A 20,445-nucleotide genomic window follows, 5' to 3' on the forward strand; every position below is an offset into this window, starting at 1 on the left:
ATATATTAGGCTTCTATACCACACTTTATTTTTCGAATATAAACTGACCATCTAATCGTGGATCTGTACGGCAGGCTCAGCATGTCCCCGGACCAGGTCAAACCCCTGAGCTAATCTATAAACCCAGACATCCTGCCTTGAACAAATTCCACTTAAATTCCGTATCACTTATTTCTTAACATGCAACGTTACTATTGTTACAGCAAATATTCAGGCCTCTGTATATTTTAACAATGTTGAGTTTCACAATGTTTACCCCTATACTTAAACTGTACTGTGGTTACTTCAACTTTCAAGGTCACAGACCAGTGAGTAGGCAGATCTATTTTCAGGGTCTCTGCTCCCACCTAGTGGAGATAATGCACGATTACCGTTATTACTCAAGCGAAAGAGCAAAAGTGTGACAGGGCTTTTGCTGGGGCCACCCTGAGACTGTTGAAAGGCTCAAATCCCGCTTGAGAATTATCGTTGTTGTTGTTGTATCTTTAGGCCGTGTATTGTGTATTTTGTTTATTATCGTTTTCTAGTGTATGATTCGTCTCTCCTCTCACTCCCACACTACTGTGCAGAAGTCTTAGACACCCTAGACTTTATTATATATATGTTTATTTTTTTTGTGTGTTAGTATAAAAAAACACATTGAGGATTTCCAAATATTAATTTTCCAAAAGATTTAATTTTACAGAGACATTTTTGTATTTCATTTTAAAAAGTAACATTAGTTTAAGCAATTGACTACCTTTTACATAAAAATTTGATCAAGGCTGTCTGAGATCGGAAGCAATGAGTCAACCAAAGTCTGCAGAATAACTGTGGCAAGTTCTCCAGCATGCTTGGAAGATCTTCCTGCTGATTGTCTTATAGAACTGCATGACAGTGTTGGCTATTTCAGAGAAGTGATGCAGTTTTAACATCGAAGGGTGGTCACAAAAAATATTGATTTGATTTGAAATATTCTGCCAAATTACTAAAATGTAATGTAAAATGTATAGTACGTTTATTTAGGACCTTTCATTGAATTCTTTTTGAACAAATCTTACCTGTACAGAATGTTATACAGGTGCCTAAGATTTTTGCATAGTACTGTATGTCATTACAAATTGTACGGCACTTTGGTTGATGGCAGTCATGCTTTATAAATGAATATGACTGGACTTATGACATGGCCAGTTGTTCTTTTTGTTCATTTCTTTCCACTGGTTTATCCATAATTTGGAAATGCAAATTCAGCCACACTAGAGTTCACACTATCAGCAGTACACAAGAAGCACACAGACTCCTCCAATGCACTTGCCTGTGAGCCAGTGGCCATTTTACACCTTGCAGTGCACACAGAACTACAGACATGTAGGGAAGTCAGTACAGGATGTCTCAGGATTGGTCTCATAGCCTGAAGGTGTTGTTGGGAGAACTGAATGTACAGCTAATGGCTGGGACACAATTCTAACCGGTGACAGGTGAGAACAATGCAATTCAAGGGCTGAAATGAGGCCATTCAATAGTAATGTGAGTGGTGTGGTGCTGGGATATATCTAGTGCATTACAATGATTGCTAAGTTTAGGGCCATTAAGCACATGAGACAAGCAAAGGCAATGTACACATTTATGATTATATTAAAACATAAAATAGCACTGGAGAAATGGATCCCACAAGAAAAAAATAAAACATCAGAAAGTGCCAACAACATTGTTCAACCACACTGCTGGAGCGCAGCTAGTACTGCTGAACATACATCGATCTTTGCAACAGGGGAATGTCAAGTTCAACAAAGCTTTTCATTCAAGTCCAACGGCAAATAAAAATGTTGATGTAACATTTTCACAGTGGTCTAAGGCTTCCAAAACCCAGTACATATGATTGAAAAAAACAGTATATTTTAACAATTATAAATAAATTAGTGCCTAAAGCATAATGCGCAAAGTGGAAGGACAGCACAGGCATGGAAACTACAGGCTGTGTGGAAACACAATTCTGGTTAAAAACAAGAAGACTGACAGTGAAATAAAATATATGAAATAAAATCAACTATTGTATTTTACTGTTAGCTCCTGATGACGCTACAAATCTATGCATTTCCATTGTGCTGTTGAAATGATGGATCTTTCCAACTCATCTCAAACATTTTCACATCTCTCTGCTCCAGATCCGGGTTCGTACTTCCGGTTATTGTACAAATTTCCTGTTTTTCCCCCTGCGGTCAGTTCCGCTTCCAACACAGATCAAGGAAAAGACAAATACAACAAAATATTCCCTGTGAATTCCGCATACCAATCCATACGATTGTGGAAAAAGGCACTCAACGGCTACTGCTGAGAGTACAATGACCCACTCTGGAACACATATCCTCTGGGGTGGGAGGAAAAGATGGGGAGAGGGATTGTGAATACTTTCTTTAATTGGCAGGGCCTTGCAATACAGTGATGGACTAGCTTTTTTTATTTACACCTCACAAACCCTCAGAAGAGAGCGGGGGGGTTTCGAGTGTTCACAGTGCGCTCAGGCTCCAAGGCGCAGGGGAGTCAGTAGATGTGCACGTTTGGCTGGGCTGCGGGAGCTGACTGCCTCCCGGTGCGTCTGGCTGTGCCTGTCCTCCAGGGCCGGCGTTAACGGGCTTTCAAGGCTTAATCTTCCACAGCTGTGAAGACAAACACGGAGAGCACCATGTGCACACACACAGCACAGCGGCTTACTCTGCGAGCTGTTCCAATACATCTTACGTCTCTTGAGATTCTGCTGCGCTGTTACAGCAGACAATATTTTTTACCCATACTTACGCATGCAGTGTTCCATTTTTGGCTTGCCCTCTCTTAAAAAAGATATAGCTATGATACTTCCTGGTTAAATCAAGTATGTTTGCTCTCTTACAGTATAGCATCCGCTCATATAAAAATAAATATGCTGATGGCAGACGATACAGATGACTTTATTTATCCTAAAAAGTATGCCGAATTCCACAGTTAGTTTACACTGTTATCAGCATTACCGTCTGAGGTATAAAAAGGAGTTCATAGTAAATGGCTTGGCGATGGTTTAGGCTGGTTGTGGTCTCATCGGCTCACTGCCCTGGGAGCTGAAGGGTTAGACTCACTCTGATGTTGAAGCCCAGCAGGTCGCTGACGACGGCGGACACAGCGGACAGGATGACCACGCGCGTGATGTTGTAGATGAGCGGGTTCACCGTCAGGCCCAGCAGCCGGAAGGGCGTGTCCAGCTCCTGTCCAGACAACCACATCAGGGCTTACATTCTGCATGGGTTTCCTACCCGTACTCACGGGAAATCCACATCACCCTACCCACCGAATGCACGTGCTTCTCATCACTTCCTGCAAGGAAGTTTGTTGCTTTTTCTTCAGCTCTTTTATTCACTTTGCGTTGCTTTTATCTGTGAGTTTGTGCAATGATGTTGTACTGTGTTTTATGTATTATATTGTGTAACTATATGTATGCTGCCTTCTTGGCCAGGGCTCACTTGAAAAAGAGATATTAAGAGGCAACAATAGTACAGTACTGTATAAAGCTATGGAGATGGCAAAACCAAATTAAAAAAGAAAAAGACATCACCTCATGAACACCTTTATATGGCACACATGGCCAACGATTTTCACCTCCGTCAGAGTATCAAACAGGATATTACAAGCCAGAGTTTCTACATGCTAGTGCTCATTTTGGGGTTGAGCGGCCCACCAGCAGACATTAGGAGGAAGCACAGCTGGAAGCAGTATTTAGGATGAGATACTGGTATCAGTGTGGCCTGCTGAAGCAGGGGTGTGCCCACCTTCATCAGCTTGGTGGCCAGCTTCAGCACGTTGTTCACGATGTTCAGCTCGTCTTTTTTATTGGGTTTCTTCTCCATCTTCAGATACAAATTAATCTGCAGGACAGAAAGTTTGAGACGGGAGTGGCTCTTACCAATAACGTCTAACCAGGCGCATTGCAGTTATAGCCTCAAAAAAACTGCAGTGTCATCTTAATCACAGAAATATAAATCAGAAAAAGTTATGTTGCAGTGTAAGGCGTTTTAAGAGCAGTTGTCAGGCAGTTGGGAGGGTTGCTGGTTCAATCCCCTCCCTGGGTGTGTCGAAGTGTCCCTGAGCGTGACACCTAACCCCAAATTGCTTCTGACAAGCGGGTTGGTGCCTTGCATGGCAGCCTATCACCATTGGCATGTGTGTGAATGGGTGAATGAGAAGGATCAACTGTACAGCTCTGTATATAATGCAGTCCGTTCACCATTTGAGAAGGGTCTGTTTTTGATGATGGGTCTGTTTTTGATGATGTCACAGCGGGCGTGGCCTACCTGCTCGGTCAGCAGCACGGACACGTTGCTGTACTTCTGATTGGTCTCGGAGCCCAGCGTGGCCAGTCGGAGCAGGAACACGATCAGCGACGTGCCCCAGATCATCAGCTCCCAGTTGATCTGCGAGTCCAGGAATGTGTGGTGGCTGTGGAGAAGCTGCAGAATAGGAAGGAGTATTGTTCACTTCCTGTGTAAATGGTTGCCATTTATATAGCACCTTTATCCAAAGCGCTGTACAATTGATGCTTCTCATTCACCCATTCATACACACACTCACACACCAATGGCGATTGGCTGCCATGCAAGGCACCGACCAGCTCGTCAGGAGCAAATGGGGGTTGCTCAGGGACACTTCGACACAGCCCAGGCGCGGGATCAAACTGGCAACCCTCTTACTGACTGCCAACTGCTCTTACTGCCTGAGCCATGTCACCCCCCTGTGCTGTGTGCTACTCAGCTCATTAAGCCTTGATATCTCACTACACACTTTCACTGTAAAATAAGTCAGCTAAGTGCTTTAGACTTGTAATGGGTCTTAACATATAATTTTAGCAGAAAAGCCTGCTTTCTGCTTGACAAGTGACAATTCTCTCACCCACTGGCAAATCTTAAATGAGTAAACCTAAATATAAGATAGAATTATTTCATTTTTTCAGTGTTCTTCAGTTCCCTTTGTGGCACTAATACACTCAGACCTGTAGAGGGCACTGTTTCAATACAAATAGCAACCAGCTCTTTCAACAAGTATGTGTATTAATCCAAAGCACAGGACCTCCTAGTGGACCTGGTAGAGATCTGCCACAGAGGGCCATGTCAGTTTTCATTCCCACCAATTAATGCTACTTTAATTCATCCCAATTACTCATTCATCCATGCGTATTGAAATGCATTACATCACAGAATATAAGCAACAGTTGTTATTTAGATAACACAAATAACACTTTATTTCAATTTATATACATTATGTGGAAACCTACACAAAATATAGCAAACAATTGAACAAATTAAATAATCAAGACCTGAGGCTGGACTAAAACCAGCATATACGCAGCCCTCCATGGCAACAAGTTTGAGGGGCAGTGTTGCACGGAAGTCACAAAATGGCCGACCTGAGCGCAGCAGATGAAGGCGATGGAGAGGGCCAGGAGGAAGATGGAGGAGACGATGACATCAACCGAGCGCTGGGGACCACGCCTCTGTGAAGCAGAGTCAGCGTCAGAAACCTCCTACGGCACAGTGTTCCCAAACTGGGGTCCACTTCATTCAAAATATGGCAGAGCATATGAACACATTATGGCTAGGTGCCACTTGCTATATTGATTACTGTTCAAAAACATATAAAGAAATAAAAAATGGAATTATGTGAGTTTGTATGCAAAAATTTTTTTCAAGTATTCCTATTTTTAACATTGAGATCAGTGTTGAAATGAGACCATGATTGGGGAATAAAAGCTGGACTGTTCTATGACTGAGGCAGACATCCAGCTAACACAAAATGTTCTCACAATGTTACTGGAGTGTTTTGACAACAATGTGAGAATGTTTTGTGTTAGCTAGCCTGCTCTAAGCCCAGGGTAGACTCCCAGCGAGTGCAAAATGTTCTCACAATGTTACTGGAATGTTTTGTCAATGTTATAACATGGCCACAGTACTGTGAGAATGTTTTTCATAAGCAGGGTCAGCCTCTCCACGGCTGCGGAGGGCTTTTCTGTGGCAGTTGGCTGCTGGAACGTGTGGCAGGATTGACAGAGGTGAACCTTGAGGAAGGAGCGTAGTGACAGCCAGATCTTTATGTTCTGTACTTTCTTCAGTCTGAAGTGGGGGATCTCAGACTTCTTGGCCTTGCGCGCTGACGTCAGGTGGCTGAACAGCTTGGCAAAGAGAAGACGCTGTGGAGGGGGGTGGGAAGGATAGACGGGGGGGGTCAGAGAGTCTCCGACCATCACAGATAAAACAACCAGTGGAGGTAGGTGGTCATGCAAAGACTGGGGATTTTATTAAGATGATGAAAACTGCTAAATCTTGACAAAAACTCTGCTAGTGTATGCATTTCCCTGCTTAGACTAATCACCTGTAAGTGGCTTTGGATAAGCGTCAGCTACATAATGGAAGAGGTGCACAGTGGGACGCCCTGCCTATGCGGGGGTGTGGCCATGGCCTCACCTGCTTGTACGTCCGCTCTGCCACACACATCATGAAGAAGAAGAGGCCGGTGAGGCAGACCCTCTCCAGGGTGGTGATGAAGAACAGGGCGTACGCTCGGGGGTCCAGGGGACCCATGGCCATGTCCGCCAGCCCTGCCAGAGACAGCGACCCCAGCTGGGTCAGGTCCAGCTGGTGCGTGACCCGGAAGCAGAATGGGAGCAGGGCCAGCGTAGTGGTCAGCACCCCTCCCAGCATCAGGTAGCCCACGCCCTGCTCCACCATCTTCACCTACGGCAAGGACAACAAACATTTAGGGCAGGGATCGGCAGCTAACTGTGCCTCAGGGCCCAGAACAGCTCCGTTTACACCCTCCCTTCACCTGGGAGTTGGCTGTGAAGACAGTCTGGCCAATTAATAGCTTTAAATACCCTGGAGAAAAACTGGTAAGGGCTGGATTTGGATTTGGAGGGCCTGAATTGATGATCCCTGCTTTCAGGTGAACTGGTTCTAAACTGGTTATAACCTGAGCATTCTATTGTTGATGTAACAATCACTACTGGCAACTGAGAGCCAATAGAGTTCTAGAACACTGACTGAGAATGTTGAAAAAAAACCTGTAATAGCCTCTTGTAATATACACTCACTGAGCTCTTTATTAGGAACATTTTTACTTTATTAAACCTAATTATTCATGCGATTATCTAATCAGCCAATTGTGTGGCGGCAGTGGAATGCATACAATCATGTAGATACAGGTCAGGAGCTTCAGCTAATCAGAATGGGGAAAAAATGTGATCCAAGTGACTTTGACCTTGGAATGATTGTTGGTGGCAGACAGGGTGGTTCGAGTATCTCTAGGGTTTGCAAAGAATGGTAAAAAAAAAAAAAAAAAAGTGAGCAGCAGTTCTGCAGATAGAAATGTCTTGTTAATGAGAAACGTCAGAGGACAAGGGCCAGACTGGTGACAGGAAGGTGACAATAACAGAAATAATCTCCATTACAATGGTGGTATGCAGACACACAATGAACACACAATGCATCATAACTCTAAGACTTAGAGTCTAAGTGGTTAGGCTACAGCAGTAGAAGTCTAATAAGCTGGCACTCAGGCCCACAGGATATGAAGAACTAAAGCAGCTGAACTGAAAGCCATTCGAAGCAGGCCTGATATGAGAGTGAGGGTTATTCTGCCCTCACTATGCGCTTACGTACACAGCTAATAATAGCTAAGCAAATAAAGTACAAAGAAAGCTCAAGACACCAATGTCTGGTTAATGTGGTTTTGGCCGAATTTACATAATGCTACACACGCAAGATAAGTGGATGCTACCTATTATTAATGCTCAACTAAGATGCTACAATAGAAATGTCCAAACATAAACAGTTAATGTTGTAATTACTACAGCTGATGAGCATGACAACACATGAAAATTACTGCAAATATTGTAAATAATGTAACATAGTTTGGCTAGCTTCATGTAACAGCAGCTTCACACAGCATTTTTCACCATCTTCCTCAAAATATACAAATCCGTAGAGCCGCGGTGGCGCAACAGGCTGCGGTTGCAGTTTGCTGCAGTTGCACACCGGGGACAGGGGTTCGATTCTCGGTCCTGCCAAAAGCCAAGTTTGGCCGGCTCACGTGGAGCAGCAATAATTGACTCGCTGCTCCAGAGGGAGGGACTTGGCAGGGGTTAGTAGATCGCCGCACAAAAACAAGCACCTCGAGCGCCTCGAGCGCCTCGGAATCACGGTCACGACTTGTGAGACGAGACGGCTTGAAAAAGGCGTGTCGCTCTCCTGCCGGCCGCCGAGGGACGGGGTGTGGGCGGTGTATATAATACTAGCTCTAATTGAATCAGACGGGGTCCAATTGGCTACCAAATTGGGAGAAAAAGGGAAAAAATTAAATAAATTTAAAAAATAATAATAATAATATATACACAAATCCTCTTCAAAATAGCAACAACACATGACTAACAACAACTTAAGAAACACACCACTTGCAGATTATGATCGTCAAAGATTAAAGGAAATGGATGCAAGAGGGTGTACAATTGCTGCATTCCCTATGAAAGCTGAAACAAAATGGCCTGAAATAAACTGAAACTGAAACCGCATGCATGACTGGACAGCTGCAGCTTGGTTTCATCTTTGAATAAGGAGGATAAATGTCCCAGAACTAACCCGGGTCAGAATGATGCCGCTGATCTCCAGGACAGACATGTCAGCTTTCTTACACTCGCCCTGCTCCCAGATTATGGCGCTGACGCGGTCTCTGGAGGGGTGGCAGGCCTGGAGCCATGACAGGTTCCCCTGGGAGGGGGGAGGAGAGCTTTCAGACACATCACACAGCACACACACTCCAGTGCAGAAACACACCCCCCCAAAATGAAGGCAGGTTATAAGTGACAGGGCAGTTAAGCTTCATGCACCCAAGGAAATGAACTAAACCATAATTAAACCCAGCAAAAAAACATTGTCAATCACTAACTCAATAAACCAAAAGATACCTGTCCTTATGCTGCTACTGCTCAAACACAGAATGTGCAATAGTGCCACCTACTATGGGGATAATAAAGTCTCCCATAAGTTGCTTGGGACAGCTTTAACCCTTCTATGAGTGTTTTTTGGGGTGTTCAATAATGGAATACGATCAGAACTCAAGACCACCAAGCCCAGTAGCAATACATCATCGTTAAAATAAGCAGTATATGTAGCTATCAAAATTCCAATCACATCAGTGTGCCTGAAAGGGTTAAGTATGAAACTACATATCCCAGCATACCTGTGAAAGGGTTAAGTATGAAACAAAAAATCCCAGCACACTCTCGAAAGGGTTTAGTATGAAACTCTACATCCCAGAACCAGCGCAGTTCTGTCACAAGTAAGCACACCCCTGGTGGGAGGGGGAGTATTAGAGCTCACTGGCTGGAAGCTCTCGTCCTCGCTGGAGAGGATGTCGTTGGGAGGGGCCAGACCGAGGCAGGGCGGGGGCCCTCCCTCGCTGTCGCTACTGCCCGTGGAGGCGGAGTCTGGGCCCTGCAGAAGCTCCTCCCACAGGGTGTCGTCCGTGTCCGAGGCGATCCGGGGGCACTCGGAGGGTCTCAGGCGTTCGACCTCGCGTGGAGGAAGTTTTGCGGCCTCGCCCCTCTCCACCTGTTTATCACGACAGGACAGCACACCTCACACATAGAATGCGCACTGCAGAGCAATCTCCTTCCCCTAACAAATCTCTCAAATTGACATGCATTGACCTGCCAAGACCTTATATCCTAAGTGAAGCTACACATCCCAAAAGCCTAAATTTCCAATTTCCAGGACCTTTTAAGCTTAACGAAAAGCTGATTAAATTTGACCCTATACTGTACATGTGAAGAATAAAGTCGCAGCAGGAAATAAGAAAATAAAATACAGAAATACTTTACAACATACCCTTGTACTAATCAAGTCAACACAAAGAGCACACTTCGGTTAAAAAAAAGGGGAAAAAAAGACTGCACTGAATAAAACCCGGAACCCTCCCAAATCCAAATCTGCAACATGTACTGAAGTAAAGAGAGCTGTTCTGGGTTTTATTCAGTGCAGTTATCCAGCTAAATCAGTAATCCTGCTTTGTGATACAGGCCTCTGGTAAAATAAAGTCGTATGACTGTAGCTGAAGCTTGAGCTGCAAGGCTGCTGGGAAATTGAGTCTTTTAAGCGCTACCCGAGAGGAGGCGGGGCTCTGGACTGAGTGGCGGCTCCGGTTCCGCAGGATGGGGGTAGGCGTGGCTCCGTCCGCCACAATGAGCCTCTCGCCCGCGGACAGGCGGTAGGGCTCCACCTCCTCATCCTCGCTGGATAGATCATCAGACACCCCGCACACCGACCTCCCAGGGCTGTTCTGTAACATGATAGCACCACACACAGGCAGGGGTCAGAGGTCAGTCAGCACCACACACAGGCAGGGGTCAGAGGTCAGTCAGCACACACAGGCGGGGGTCAGAGGTTAGTCAGCACCACACACAGGCAGAGGTCAGAGGTCAGTCAGCACACACAGGCGGGGGTCAGAGGTTAATCAGCAACACACACAGGCAGGGGTCAGAGGTTGGTCATGAATGCCATGGGAAGTGATGTAGACAGTGACATGCTGATGGGAATGGAGGCATGATTCAGCAGGTCAGCCAGCGATAACATAGGGTACGCAGGTCCACATGTACATAGGAAGAGCAGAGCACAGGTTCACAGGTGCACAGGTAACACTGCCCGCCTCACCTCTTTCCTCTCACCCCGGTAAAGCCTCCGGTTCTCCTGCAGCTGCCAGGCCTGTACCTCAGATTCCAAACTATCCTTCTGCTCCTCGGTCTTCTTTTGGCCCCGCCCCTTCCTCTGTCTGCAGGAAGTGGCCATCAAATAAGTTAAATCTGTAGCACACAGTTGTACAAAAAAGGGTTACTGATACAAAATAAGTTCTATTAGAAAAACAGTACACCGGTACACCACTCCAGTGGAACGGCCAGTGCGCCGGCGCCAGGAGCTAGGGAAACTGATTGACGGCGAGTAATTCCCCGTTTGGTATTTGAATAGTGCCGCACCATGGAGAGAGCACCAAGACCAGCACCACCGGGGCGAGGTGCGTGTGGAACGCAACCATACACATCACTAATAATCTCTCACTGAACAGGCGCAGCTGGGCCGAGTCAGAGGAAGAGAGCAGCGCTATAAGAAGCAGAGCTGGCAAACAGAACGGGGCTCACGACAGAGAGACTGGAAGCCACTGCATTCCCGTAACTTTCGTAAAGACGAACGAACCCACGCTTAAAAAAAGCATGGAGGAATTCCGTGGAGGACACAAAGAGAGAGCCCCCGTGCTTGCGGAAGAGACCGGACGAACAAAACTTAAATGCCAGACTCACGTGAGCATAACTCTCCCGCCATAAGCCAGCTAACCCCATATATCTCTATTCCTAGACGGAATCAACCAAGGAGGGCGACCGGGCTTGGAAGGAGGACGACCGAGGCCTGGAAATCGCGGGGAGTGAACTGCCCCGCCCCCGACAAAGACAGGCGAACGTTGTCGCTTGAATTCCGGTCCTTTTTTTGTTATTTTAATTTTTTGCCTCTTATTTTTTAAGCCCCGGGAAGGGAGAGGTGGCAGTAATTAACACGCCGTTTTTTTGGTTTAAGTCCAGAAGAAAAAGGGGAATTACTTTTCTGGTCGGGAAGGTTGTCATGCGCTCTGAAGGCGACCACAGAAAACTACTACAGAAAATAAAGAATTTCTGTCAACCACAATTCTAACTCGTCAGTGCTGACTTACTTGACCCGTGTTGCTCTCTCTCCCTCTCTCTCTCACCCAGCGGGTTACGACAGCGCGTATGTGTGTGTACGTGTATATATGTGTGTGTGTGTGTATGGCGGCCCAGCAGCCTCACCTCTTCCTGCGTGTGGGGCTGGCTGCAGGGCTGACTGCAGGACTCCTGCTGGACTCGGTGGAGACGATCTGACAATGCACCGTCCCCAGAAGCAGCATCAGACACATGGGCCCGAGCACCTCACTCCCGCTGGCCGCTGGCACCTCCAGACATACCACCAGCACCGCCACTGTGGGGACACAGGCTGCTATGGAAACGCCACCGGAATGTCGCAGCTAATCTCACCATTGGCTGGCTAGCTACTACAGCTCTCCAGGGCCTCTCTGAACCCAAAATAAGGATAAGGAAAGATAAATCATTTCATTGTTCTCCACTTCTGTAAGTCACTGTGGATATTAAGTGATTGTAACTTAATGCAATATAAACAGGCCCTTATCTTAGGCTTACTCTTCTTTTCTTTTTCAAAGAACAAAAGATGAAGAAAGCAGAGAGAGTTACGGCACAAAGAGATAGGATAACAGCACAGAACATGCCGTGGTAGGGAATCAAACCCTTATTCGCTGGCAAACAGTCATACCACCCTTCGCACACCACACAGCATCATGCTCCTCAGTACTTATAATAACTTATAAATAAATAAAAACACACTTCACTGTAAGCAGTGGAAGAGCACTCACCTTGCAGGAGGTAGAGAAGCAGCAGCCAGGCAGAGATGCACCTGGAGGTCACCTGGGTCCACCATTGGAAGAAGAAGGGGAAAAACAGCACTCGGACCAGGCCCTTCCGGGTCAGAGCGGCCCACGGCCTGTCGGGCTTGGCCTTGCTGAACGTGGAGCCTACAAACCAGGCAGGGGCAAGAGGTCAGTCACAAATGCTGTGAGATGCAGACAGTGATGTTTGCTGATGGGAATGTTGCAGTTTCAGCAGGCCAGCCACCAATAGCCTAGAGTACACAGAGGTGCGTTCAAATTCAGCAAACAGATGCGAACGTTCCTGCCGAACATGTTTTCTTTAAACGGTTACATTTGACGTCATTTTAAGAACGGTCCATATTGTTTATATTAAACATAAACATGGCGACGAGAGCGTTTGTACTCACAGCCGCTCCTGTGATCATCGATGATTTTCTGGATGATCATATTTTGGATGTAGTCCCGCTAATACTTAGCGTGCTGCAACCTAACTTAACGTCAGTTGCAAGTGAAAGGGCCTCCGGCAGAGTCAAGGGTTATGTTACCGAAGACGTGCCTACTTACAACGACTTTCCCTTGCGGTCAAACGAATAAAAAATAGCTAGCTAGTGAACAATGGCTAGCGTGAGCAACAACATCATTTAAAATGACAAAGCTGATTAAGTTTTCATTTTTTACTTGGTACATTGCTGATCCAGCTAAACAGGTTCAGAGACATTTCGGAATATAACAAAAACATTTGCACACAATTTATTTTAAACAGAGAAAACTCACCTCTAACCAAATCGACATCAATAAGATCAGCTTTGATATGCCCGGTCTTCTTTGGTTTGCTGCCAATGCCCTGTTTGATTGCAAACAAAAACATGATATTACTGTGTGGCCAGTTGTGGCAATAGACAACAAATGAAGTTGGCTGTAGTACCAAAATGTACAGTACCTTTAACTCGGTTTGCTCAAGGGATTTCTCCCAGATCTGCTGATCATATGCCCCAATCTGCGTTCAGACAAGCATTTTAGACATGAGGACAATCCCCAGAGCATGTACACATAGCTTTTGGCAGCTGCAGTAAAGGACTGTATAACAAATACTCCTCTCAACACAACAGTGACTGGACAGGACCTCACCTTCTCCTGATACCACGCTATCCCTGCCATGTTTGAGGTCTGATGCCAAAGACTATTCAGTCTCAGGTCATTTTGGTGCGATTGCAGGGACTGGGACTCTAAGGCTGGACACACAAACACCCTGCTGGGGAAAAATTAAAACAAAAATCAGTTTAAGCTAGGTTTTGAAACAGCTGGTAGCTGGTTGATCAGTAGTTCAGACATGCTCCATACTCAACACTGTTTAGCTAGGTGACCGGTTCAGACCAGCTCAAGCTATGTTTTGAAACAGCTGGTTGACCAGCTACCAGCTCTACTGTTACCAGCTCATCAGCAAGTTAGCTAACCACACATTCCCAAAACACTGGAAATTAAATTGATCAGCCCTAACCATAGGCCCTAACACTAACATCAGCCCGCTCTCCATCAAGGTATCAGCACAGTCAGACAACTGTTACAGCCATGTATAACGCCTACTGTACATCAAACAACATATGCTCACCACTGGGCAGATTTGTGGATTCTTTCAGAGGTTTGAATCTTAAACAATCTTAGAGTAGCGCACTGTAAAGTGTATTGGCAATGTTGCAAATTAAAGTTAGAGGCAACATACTTATTTTACACTTTTCTAAAGCATGCTTTATTTCCAACATGTCCATGTGTCCTATTCAAGACCACATATCTTGTATCACTCTTTCAACATAACTTTACCACAAACTGTTGGTACATAGCATACAATTTTTAAACTAGTGTGACTATTGTATAGATCCTGCATGAAAGTGTAATATTGCTATGATCTCATTAATATATGCCTACCGTATGTCATTCTGGATGAAAGAAGCGGATGTGTAACCAACAGTATGTACGTATATGGGCCAATACATAATTATTTGTCCAAATTTTATTGACCAATTCAACAAAGTCATGTGCATTACCAGTGCATTACTCAATGTCTCACCCACAAAACATTTTGATCCTCACTTTAGGAATAAGTTATAATGTTGTATGTAATATATAAAATGTATTTTCTATCTGTTGAATTTATCAAAGTAAGCTTAATTATATGCATATAAGTGAGTATAAATGACAGTCTTGTTCTGCACAAACTAAATATAAGCTACAGGGTATAGCTGTGTTTAATTTCGCACAGTGCAGGTCGGGAAAACGGATATCCCGTACTTCAGTTTTCCTAATGGTAGCCTAGCTCAGAAAAATCCATGGAGGAGTGCTGAAAGTTTTCCGTTCATGCACGCCGATCCAGCTGGCCTCTTTTTGGCTGCCCTCGCTTTACTGTATCCGAGTATTTACTGTACTCCGTTTTCATAAATTGAGTGCTTGCTTACAACGTAGCAATTCCAAAACCAGTGGCCGAGCCCGTTGCCATTGTAGTAGACCTTCAAAATGGCACTGAGTTTGGTTTTGAAACAGGTGAGATATTGAGGCTCAAAATCTGCTATTTTGAATGGAAGGGCCTACCAACGCAAATATAACTGAAAATTGAACATTAGCAGCTGGTTAACGTTACGTTGAACGTTCAATCATTTAAAGCCATACAAATACACACGTCTGTTACTCCGAGAAGGCACATTTACCATTACTAACTCATATTAAAAATCAGTAACCTCACACCAGTAAGTTGGCTATATCCCACACCTTTGCAAAAAAATTAGTCCATTCATGCAAGAGGTTAACTATTCGTAAGCCAAGCAAATCACTCCAAGCTGGTATGACAAGAAACTTACCCCAACCAAAAATTATCTTGCTGCAGATGACATGGGAATAATTTGGTCCAATGCAGCACTAGCTGTTTTAGCTAGCTAGCTAGTATAACACCAGGTGAAGATCTGTGTGGCATTAGGTTGTCATACCAATGAAACGAAATCATAAATGCCATAAATGAAACGTTTATGTTTTTCATTCAATTGCTTCCATGGATTTACACTTTAGCCATCTTGGGTACTTGTTTTGCTAGTGTGCAAAGTTAACGTAGCTCGTATCTAATAATTAAGCTAGGCTAGTCTGTTTCTCCCGAAATACAATTTAATAGGCACGTATTCCAATGGCACAGTTCAATTATTTAGTGTATTTGCTGTCTAATGAGGACACACTTAGCTACCTATTATGAGTAGTTATCTGTAGTTAGCATAGATTTAACATTACCAGGAAGCGAAAATAGCCAGTCAAGTATGCTAGCAAGCTACATATCTAGTTAGCTCTGTTAACGCACACCAACCTCTATCCCAGACTCAGATTAAGTAGCCTACAGAAGCACTTATATTTGTCCAAAAATGTTAAAAAGTTGGCAATTAAAAGAATGTCCGTAAAGGCGAAAATGTAGCAGATACAGCTTTCCTGTTTTGGTTGTCAGTGCTGGACTTCCGGGTTGACGGGTCGTGTGGTGTTACAATCGTATGACGGGATTCGGGGGTGGGTGTAAGCGCAATAAGCTTTGCCATTAATTTTGACTGAATAATTAGAGGACGTTTCACATGTTTCTGGTTATTAATGCCGTGATGCGAATAGTTAAATGTATGCATACATTAAATAAAACATATTTAGCCTTAATTATTAATATTTTCGAAGTGTATTTAAAAATATTATGTCAGTAAAAATGACAGTATTGATCTAATGCAATGTACCTCCAATAACTTTTTGCATGTTATTGAGATGATTGCTTTCACGTGTTGCTCTGTTTGGACAATGGAGAAAGACTTTTTAAGAAAAGAGCAGGGATCATCAACTCACGGCCCTCAAGGTCAGAGAACTGCTGGTTTTCCACCCTCTCTTTACTTGGGAGTCAGGTGTGAAGAAAGACTAGCCAATCAATAGCACTAATTGTTCTGCCAATTACCTGGGACAGAAGAAAATCAGGGGCAGATTTATTCAAGGTCTAGATTTGATGATTGCTCCTTAGAGCCTTCTGATTGTTGATTAGGTTGTTTAGTAACGCCAGCAGAGGTGCTACCAGGGATATCACTCCATATATTACCATGCTGTAATATTTTTTGAGGGCCCCTGTCAGTCAGGGCCCTTGGAATCACCCATCACTCTTTACGGCGCCCCTGACTGCGGGCAGATAAGGACGTGTAGGCCAAGGTCATTCCGGTTTGTTTCTGACACTGCGGTTATTAGGGCTGCAGCTGCTGAAGATTGTTATTGAGAGTGTTTTAGGTGTGGCTTCCCAAATGACTTTGTAAGAACATGCTGTAGGCCTACTCAGCAGCCTAGTTTATTACACAATCTTCTTAGCCACAGCTTGCAGTGTGTCTTCCTATGGTCTAGCTCCCTGAGGGGGATGCTTGTCGGTGCAGTGGGGGTAGAGAATTATCATATTCCATGTCCCTGTGCTTGTCTGTAACCTGGTTTTATTTTTCAGTGGGAATGAGGGGAGTGAGGGTTACCCAGCATTGGGGAATATAGCTCAGGTTTTGTCTGTAAATTGATTTTGTGCTCTTCATTATGGTGTGATTATGATGAAGGTTTGAGTAGCCAGGAGTGTCCCTTTGTTAAAGCAGTCGACCCTCAGTGAGTGCATCTTTTTCTTTTCTTTTCTTTTTTTCAGACCTGTTTGGAAGTTACAGTGTGTGTTAACTCAATCAGGGATGCCTAATCTCAACGACAGTGCTGACTGCTTTTAAGATTTAATATGTAAGTTTTCCTGTTGCTGTACTGGATTGTGAATCCTGAGCCTGTGCTACTGATTAAAGGTGGTAATGTTTATGCTGTTTTGCTTGCTCAAAATTTCCCCACTCCTTCTGGTCAAGGATTATTTGTCTATTCACACAAACCTTCAAGCATTTTTGGCAAACTGCAACTCCCTAAATAGTATGATCCTTAATTGAGTCTTAATTTTTCTTGTAACCTTTGACAGTAACGTGTTCTGCCTCTTGAAACATACAGTATTGTGCAGGCACCTGTATAACATTCTGTACAGATAAGATTCTTTAAAAAATAATTCAATAAAAGGTCCTAAATAAACGTACTATACATTTTACATTTAAAACGGCATCACTTGTCACAGTTCTTCTGCAGACTTTGGTTGGCTCCTTGCTTCTGATCTCAGACAGCCTCGATCAAGTTAATTCATTCATTCATTATCCTAACCCGCTTATCTGAAACAGGGTCGCAGGGGGGCTGGAGCCTATCCCAGCAAAAGGCAGGAATACACCCTGGACAGGTCGCCAGTCCATCGCAGGGCACACACACCATTCACTCACACACTCATACCTATGGGCAATTTAGAGTCTCCAATCAGCCTAACCTGCATGTCTTTGGACTGTGGGAGGAAATCGGAGTACCTGGAGGAAACCCACGCAGACACGGGGAGAACATGCAAACTCCACACAGAGAGGCCCTGGCTGACGGAGATTCGAACCCAGGACCTCCTTGCTGTGAGGTGGCAGTGCTACCCACTGCACCATCCGTGCTGCCTCTTGTTCAAGTTTTTATGTAAAAAGTAGTCAATTGCTTAGAGTAATATGTTACTTTTTAAAATTAAATACAAAAATGTCTCTGTAAAATGTAATCTTTTGGAAAATGAATTTTTAGAAATCTGAAATGTGTTCTTTTATACGAACACAAAAAAAACCAAAAACATATATATATATATCAAGTCTTGGGTGATGTGCTATTCGGCATGGTGGACTGTCAAGTCACTAGTCAATTCACCCTCTTTGCTCTTAAGAGTTTCTTGTACACACACCTGTGTATAGATATGTACATGTGTGTACACGTGTACATTTTTTGCCCCCTTTGAGAATATCTTCGGTTTGGAATAGTGCATGGCAGTGCAATACAGAAATATTAAAGTAATGCTTGCTGTCTCTGCTCAACTTTTGTGAACACATATTTACTTCAAGTTTCGCTTGACAATTTTACAATCTGAAAGAAACATGCTATATAAGTACAACAATAATATTACAATATTGTGCATTTAGCAGGTGCTCTTATCCAGGGCAAAATGTTAAATTTTTACACACAATCCACTTTTACAGCTAGATATTTTTACTGAAGCAGATTGGGCAGTATTTGAAGAGACAGGATTCCTGTTAGATGGTTAACTATGCTGAGTAAAACCCACAACAGTTGTTTGTGTAATACCCCCTAGTTATGTTACCGTGTTTTAGGGTATAACGGCAGTGTCCCAACTGGAAATTGAACCCACAACCTTTATAAGCCAAATTCCTTAAGCATTACACTACACTGCTACCGCAAATGGTATGAGCCTAATGGTATGAACTTTCAGGTTACAATTGAATCACAAGACCATTAACCTTCACATGTCCTTCAATCACAAGACCTGGATGAAAAGACTCAACTGTCCTGTCCTGTCTCTGATTTGGAAGTAATGAAGGCAGTGACACAATCAGACCTTGTCGGTGGACTCCTCAGTGTTGGAGGACGACTGTGGCTGGTTTTCGGTGGCCGCACAGACCATCCTGGCCTTGATCTTGGTGTTGGATGTGAGGACGAGGAAAGGGCTGAGGGAGGCGTAACAGGAGGAGAAGAACACCCTCATGTCCGCCACGACAGGGGAGACCTTGGCCACCGTCAGCATGTTGATCCAGATCACGTTGTCGATGCCGAAGAAGACAGTGTAGAGGATGACCAGGGTGATGACGGTCTTGGCGGCCCTGGTTTCGGCCGCGTCGCCCCCCGAACGACGAGCGGAGCTCTGGATCCGGCTGGCCCGGCGGCTGTGGCGGTACAGGACGAACAGGATGTAGCCACTGGAGCATAGCATCAGCCCCACGAAGGAGAAGTCGCGGATGGAGAGAGCTGCCCCATTGATGACGTAGGACAGGCTGTCCCGGAAGTCTACGTGGCAGAAGCCCAGGTTGAGGGTGAAGGCAGGAACAGTGCCATTGCGTGGGGCCTTGGAGAAGAAGGGGGCGGCGATGCAGACGGCCATGTTGAGGAGCCACAGGCCAGCAGAAATGGGCAGGACCAGGCGAGGAAGCTGGGCCTTGAGCCTGACCCAACGTGGGCCAGCAGCGGAGGACAAGGTCACAGCCTGGAAGACGCTCAGCATGCAGGTGACACACACGGAGAGGGCGCGGGCAATCCTGTAGGTGTAGATGACCACCTTGCAGCCGGGGTCATTCAGGAGGTCACGCAGGCCGAAGACCGTCATGGTTTGGGGGACACAGCGGGTGAGCAGCAACAGGAGGTTGGCAAAGGCCAGGTGGCACAGGATGGCATCCACCGGCTGCAGGCGACGCTCTGCCCATATGATGTGGGCATACGCCAGGAGCACCAGCAGATTTCCGATGATCCCAAGGCCAGTCTGCAGGAGGAAGGAAATCCCTTTGATGGTGACGCACAGATCAATGTCCCCGATTCTGCATCCCGCAAGGCAAAAGACAGACAGGCTCCATGTAATGTCATTCACACACCAGTTACAATAACTGCAACATTTTCACCAATTTTCAGAGCAAGTTAAATTACACAGATCACATTGTATATAACTGACAGGACAAACAAAGCCCTACAAAGACTCTGTGACCACTTTGCATCCTTACGCCATGATCCGATCGATGCCGATGCTGACATCTGTGTCGCCGTCACCCTTCTGTAGGATCCAGAATGCCGTTCGCCTGCCCTGTAAACCCAATTTATAGCTTTTGTGCTGCATGGGGATTGAGAGAAAAGGGACTCGATCATACCTGAACTCCACAAGTAAAATTACAGTGGAAAACAGGAATCCACTGGAGGCTTGCTTGACAGATCCACGCCACCGCAGGGAAAAAAGTGTGCAGGAATAAAATGGAAAACCCAGCAAGGAAACATTCTCACAATACACAATGGTAGATCCAATTAGCTAAACCAGGGTTGCACAACAAGCGG

At 44.9% G+C, this 20,445-nt stretch overlaps 2 protein-coding genes across 3 annotated transcripts; both read right to left on the bottom strand.

Moving 5' to 3' along the window:
- Positions 1–1,589: 1,589 nt before the first annotated feature.
- Positions 1,590–15,994, bottom strand: phtf1 (putative homeodomain transcription factor 1). 2 transcript variants are annotated; one of them, XM_061220303.1, is made up of 17 exons: positions 15,342–15,994; positions 13,621–13,741; positions 13,433–13,489; positions 13,267–13,336; positions 12,478–12,636; positions 11,861–12,029; positions 10,701–10,818; positions 10,153–10,329; positions 9,372–9,602; positions 8,631–8,759; positions 6,462–6,731; positions 6,056–6,187; positions 5,408–5,494; positions 4,299–4,454; positions 3,777–3,872; positions 3,090–3,215; positions 1,590–2,636 (listed from the first exon to the last, which is right to left on the bottom strand). In XM_061220303.1, exons 2-17 carry the CDS (start codon positions 13,648–13,650, stop codon positions 2,616–2,618), a joined length of 2,028 nt encoding a protein of 675 aa, XP_061076287.1. In that variant the 5' UTR covers positions 13,651–13,741; positions 15,342–15,994; the 3' UTR covers positions 1,590–2,615. The 2 variants fall into 2 exon arrangements, with proteins under 2 accessions (XP_061076287.1, XP_061076286.1); XM_061220302.1 differs by having other exon boundaries at positions 13,621–13,744.
- Positions 15,995–18,964: 2,970 nt separating this feature from the next.
- LOC133109388 (olfactory receptor class A-like protein 1) lies at positions 18,965–20,233 on the bottom strand. The gene is made up of 2 exons (XM_061218712.1): positions 20,121–20,233; positions 18,965–19,940 (listed from the first exon to the last, which is right to left on the bottom strand). The coding sequence occupies exons 1-2, from the start codon at positions 20,231–20,233 to the stop codon at positions 18,965–18,967; spliced, it is 1,089 nt and encodes a 362-aa protein (XP_061074696.1).
- Between the last annotated feature and the right edge of the window lie 212 nt (positions 20,234–20,445).

Source organism: Conger conger, chromosome 14, assembly GCF_963514075.1.
Source record: "Conger conger chromosome 14, fConCon1.1, whole genome shotgun sequence".
In the NCBI taxonomy this organism is placed as follows: domain Eukaryota; kingdom Metazoa; phylum Chordata; class Actinopteri; order Anguilliformes; family Congridae; genus Conger; species Conger conger.

What these genes read in the sequence shown, in the direction of transcription:
- LOC133109388 (XM_061218712.1), bottom strand. Translation starts at nt 20,233, where the DNA reads ATGCAGCACAAAAGCTATAAATTGGGTTTACAGGGCAGGCGAACGGCA. An exon ending in GGCATCGATCGGATCATGGC is followed by an intron (nt 19,941 to 20,120) that starts GTAAGGATGCAA and finishes TGCGGGATGCAG; the next exon opens with AATCGGGGACATTGATCTGT.
- phtf1 (XM_061220303.1), bottom strand. Translation starts at nt 13,650, where the DNA reads ATGGCAGGGATAGCGTGGTATCAGGAGAAG. An exon ending in TTGAGCAAACCGAGTTAAAG is followed by an intron (nt 13,337 to 13,432) that starts GTACTGTACATT and finishes GCAATCAAACAG; the next exon opens with GGCATTGGCAGCAAACCAAA. An exon ending in TGCTGGGCTTCAACATCAGA is followed by an intron (nt 2,637 to 3,089) that starts GTGAGTCTAACC and finishes TTGTCTTCACAG; the next exon opens with CTGTGGAAGATTAAGCCTTG.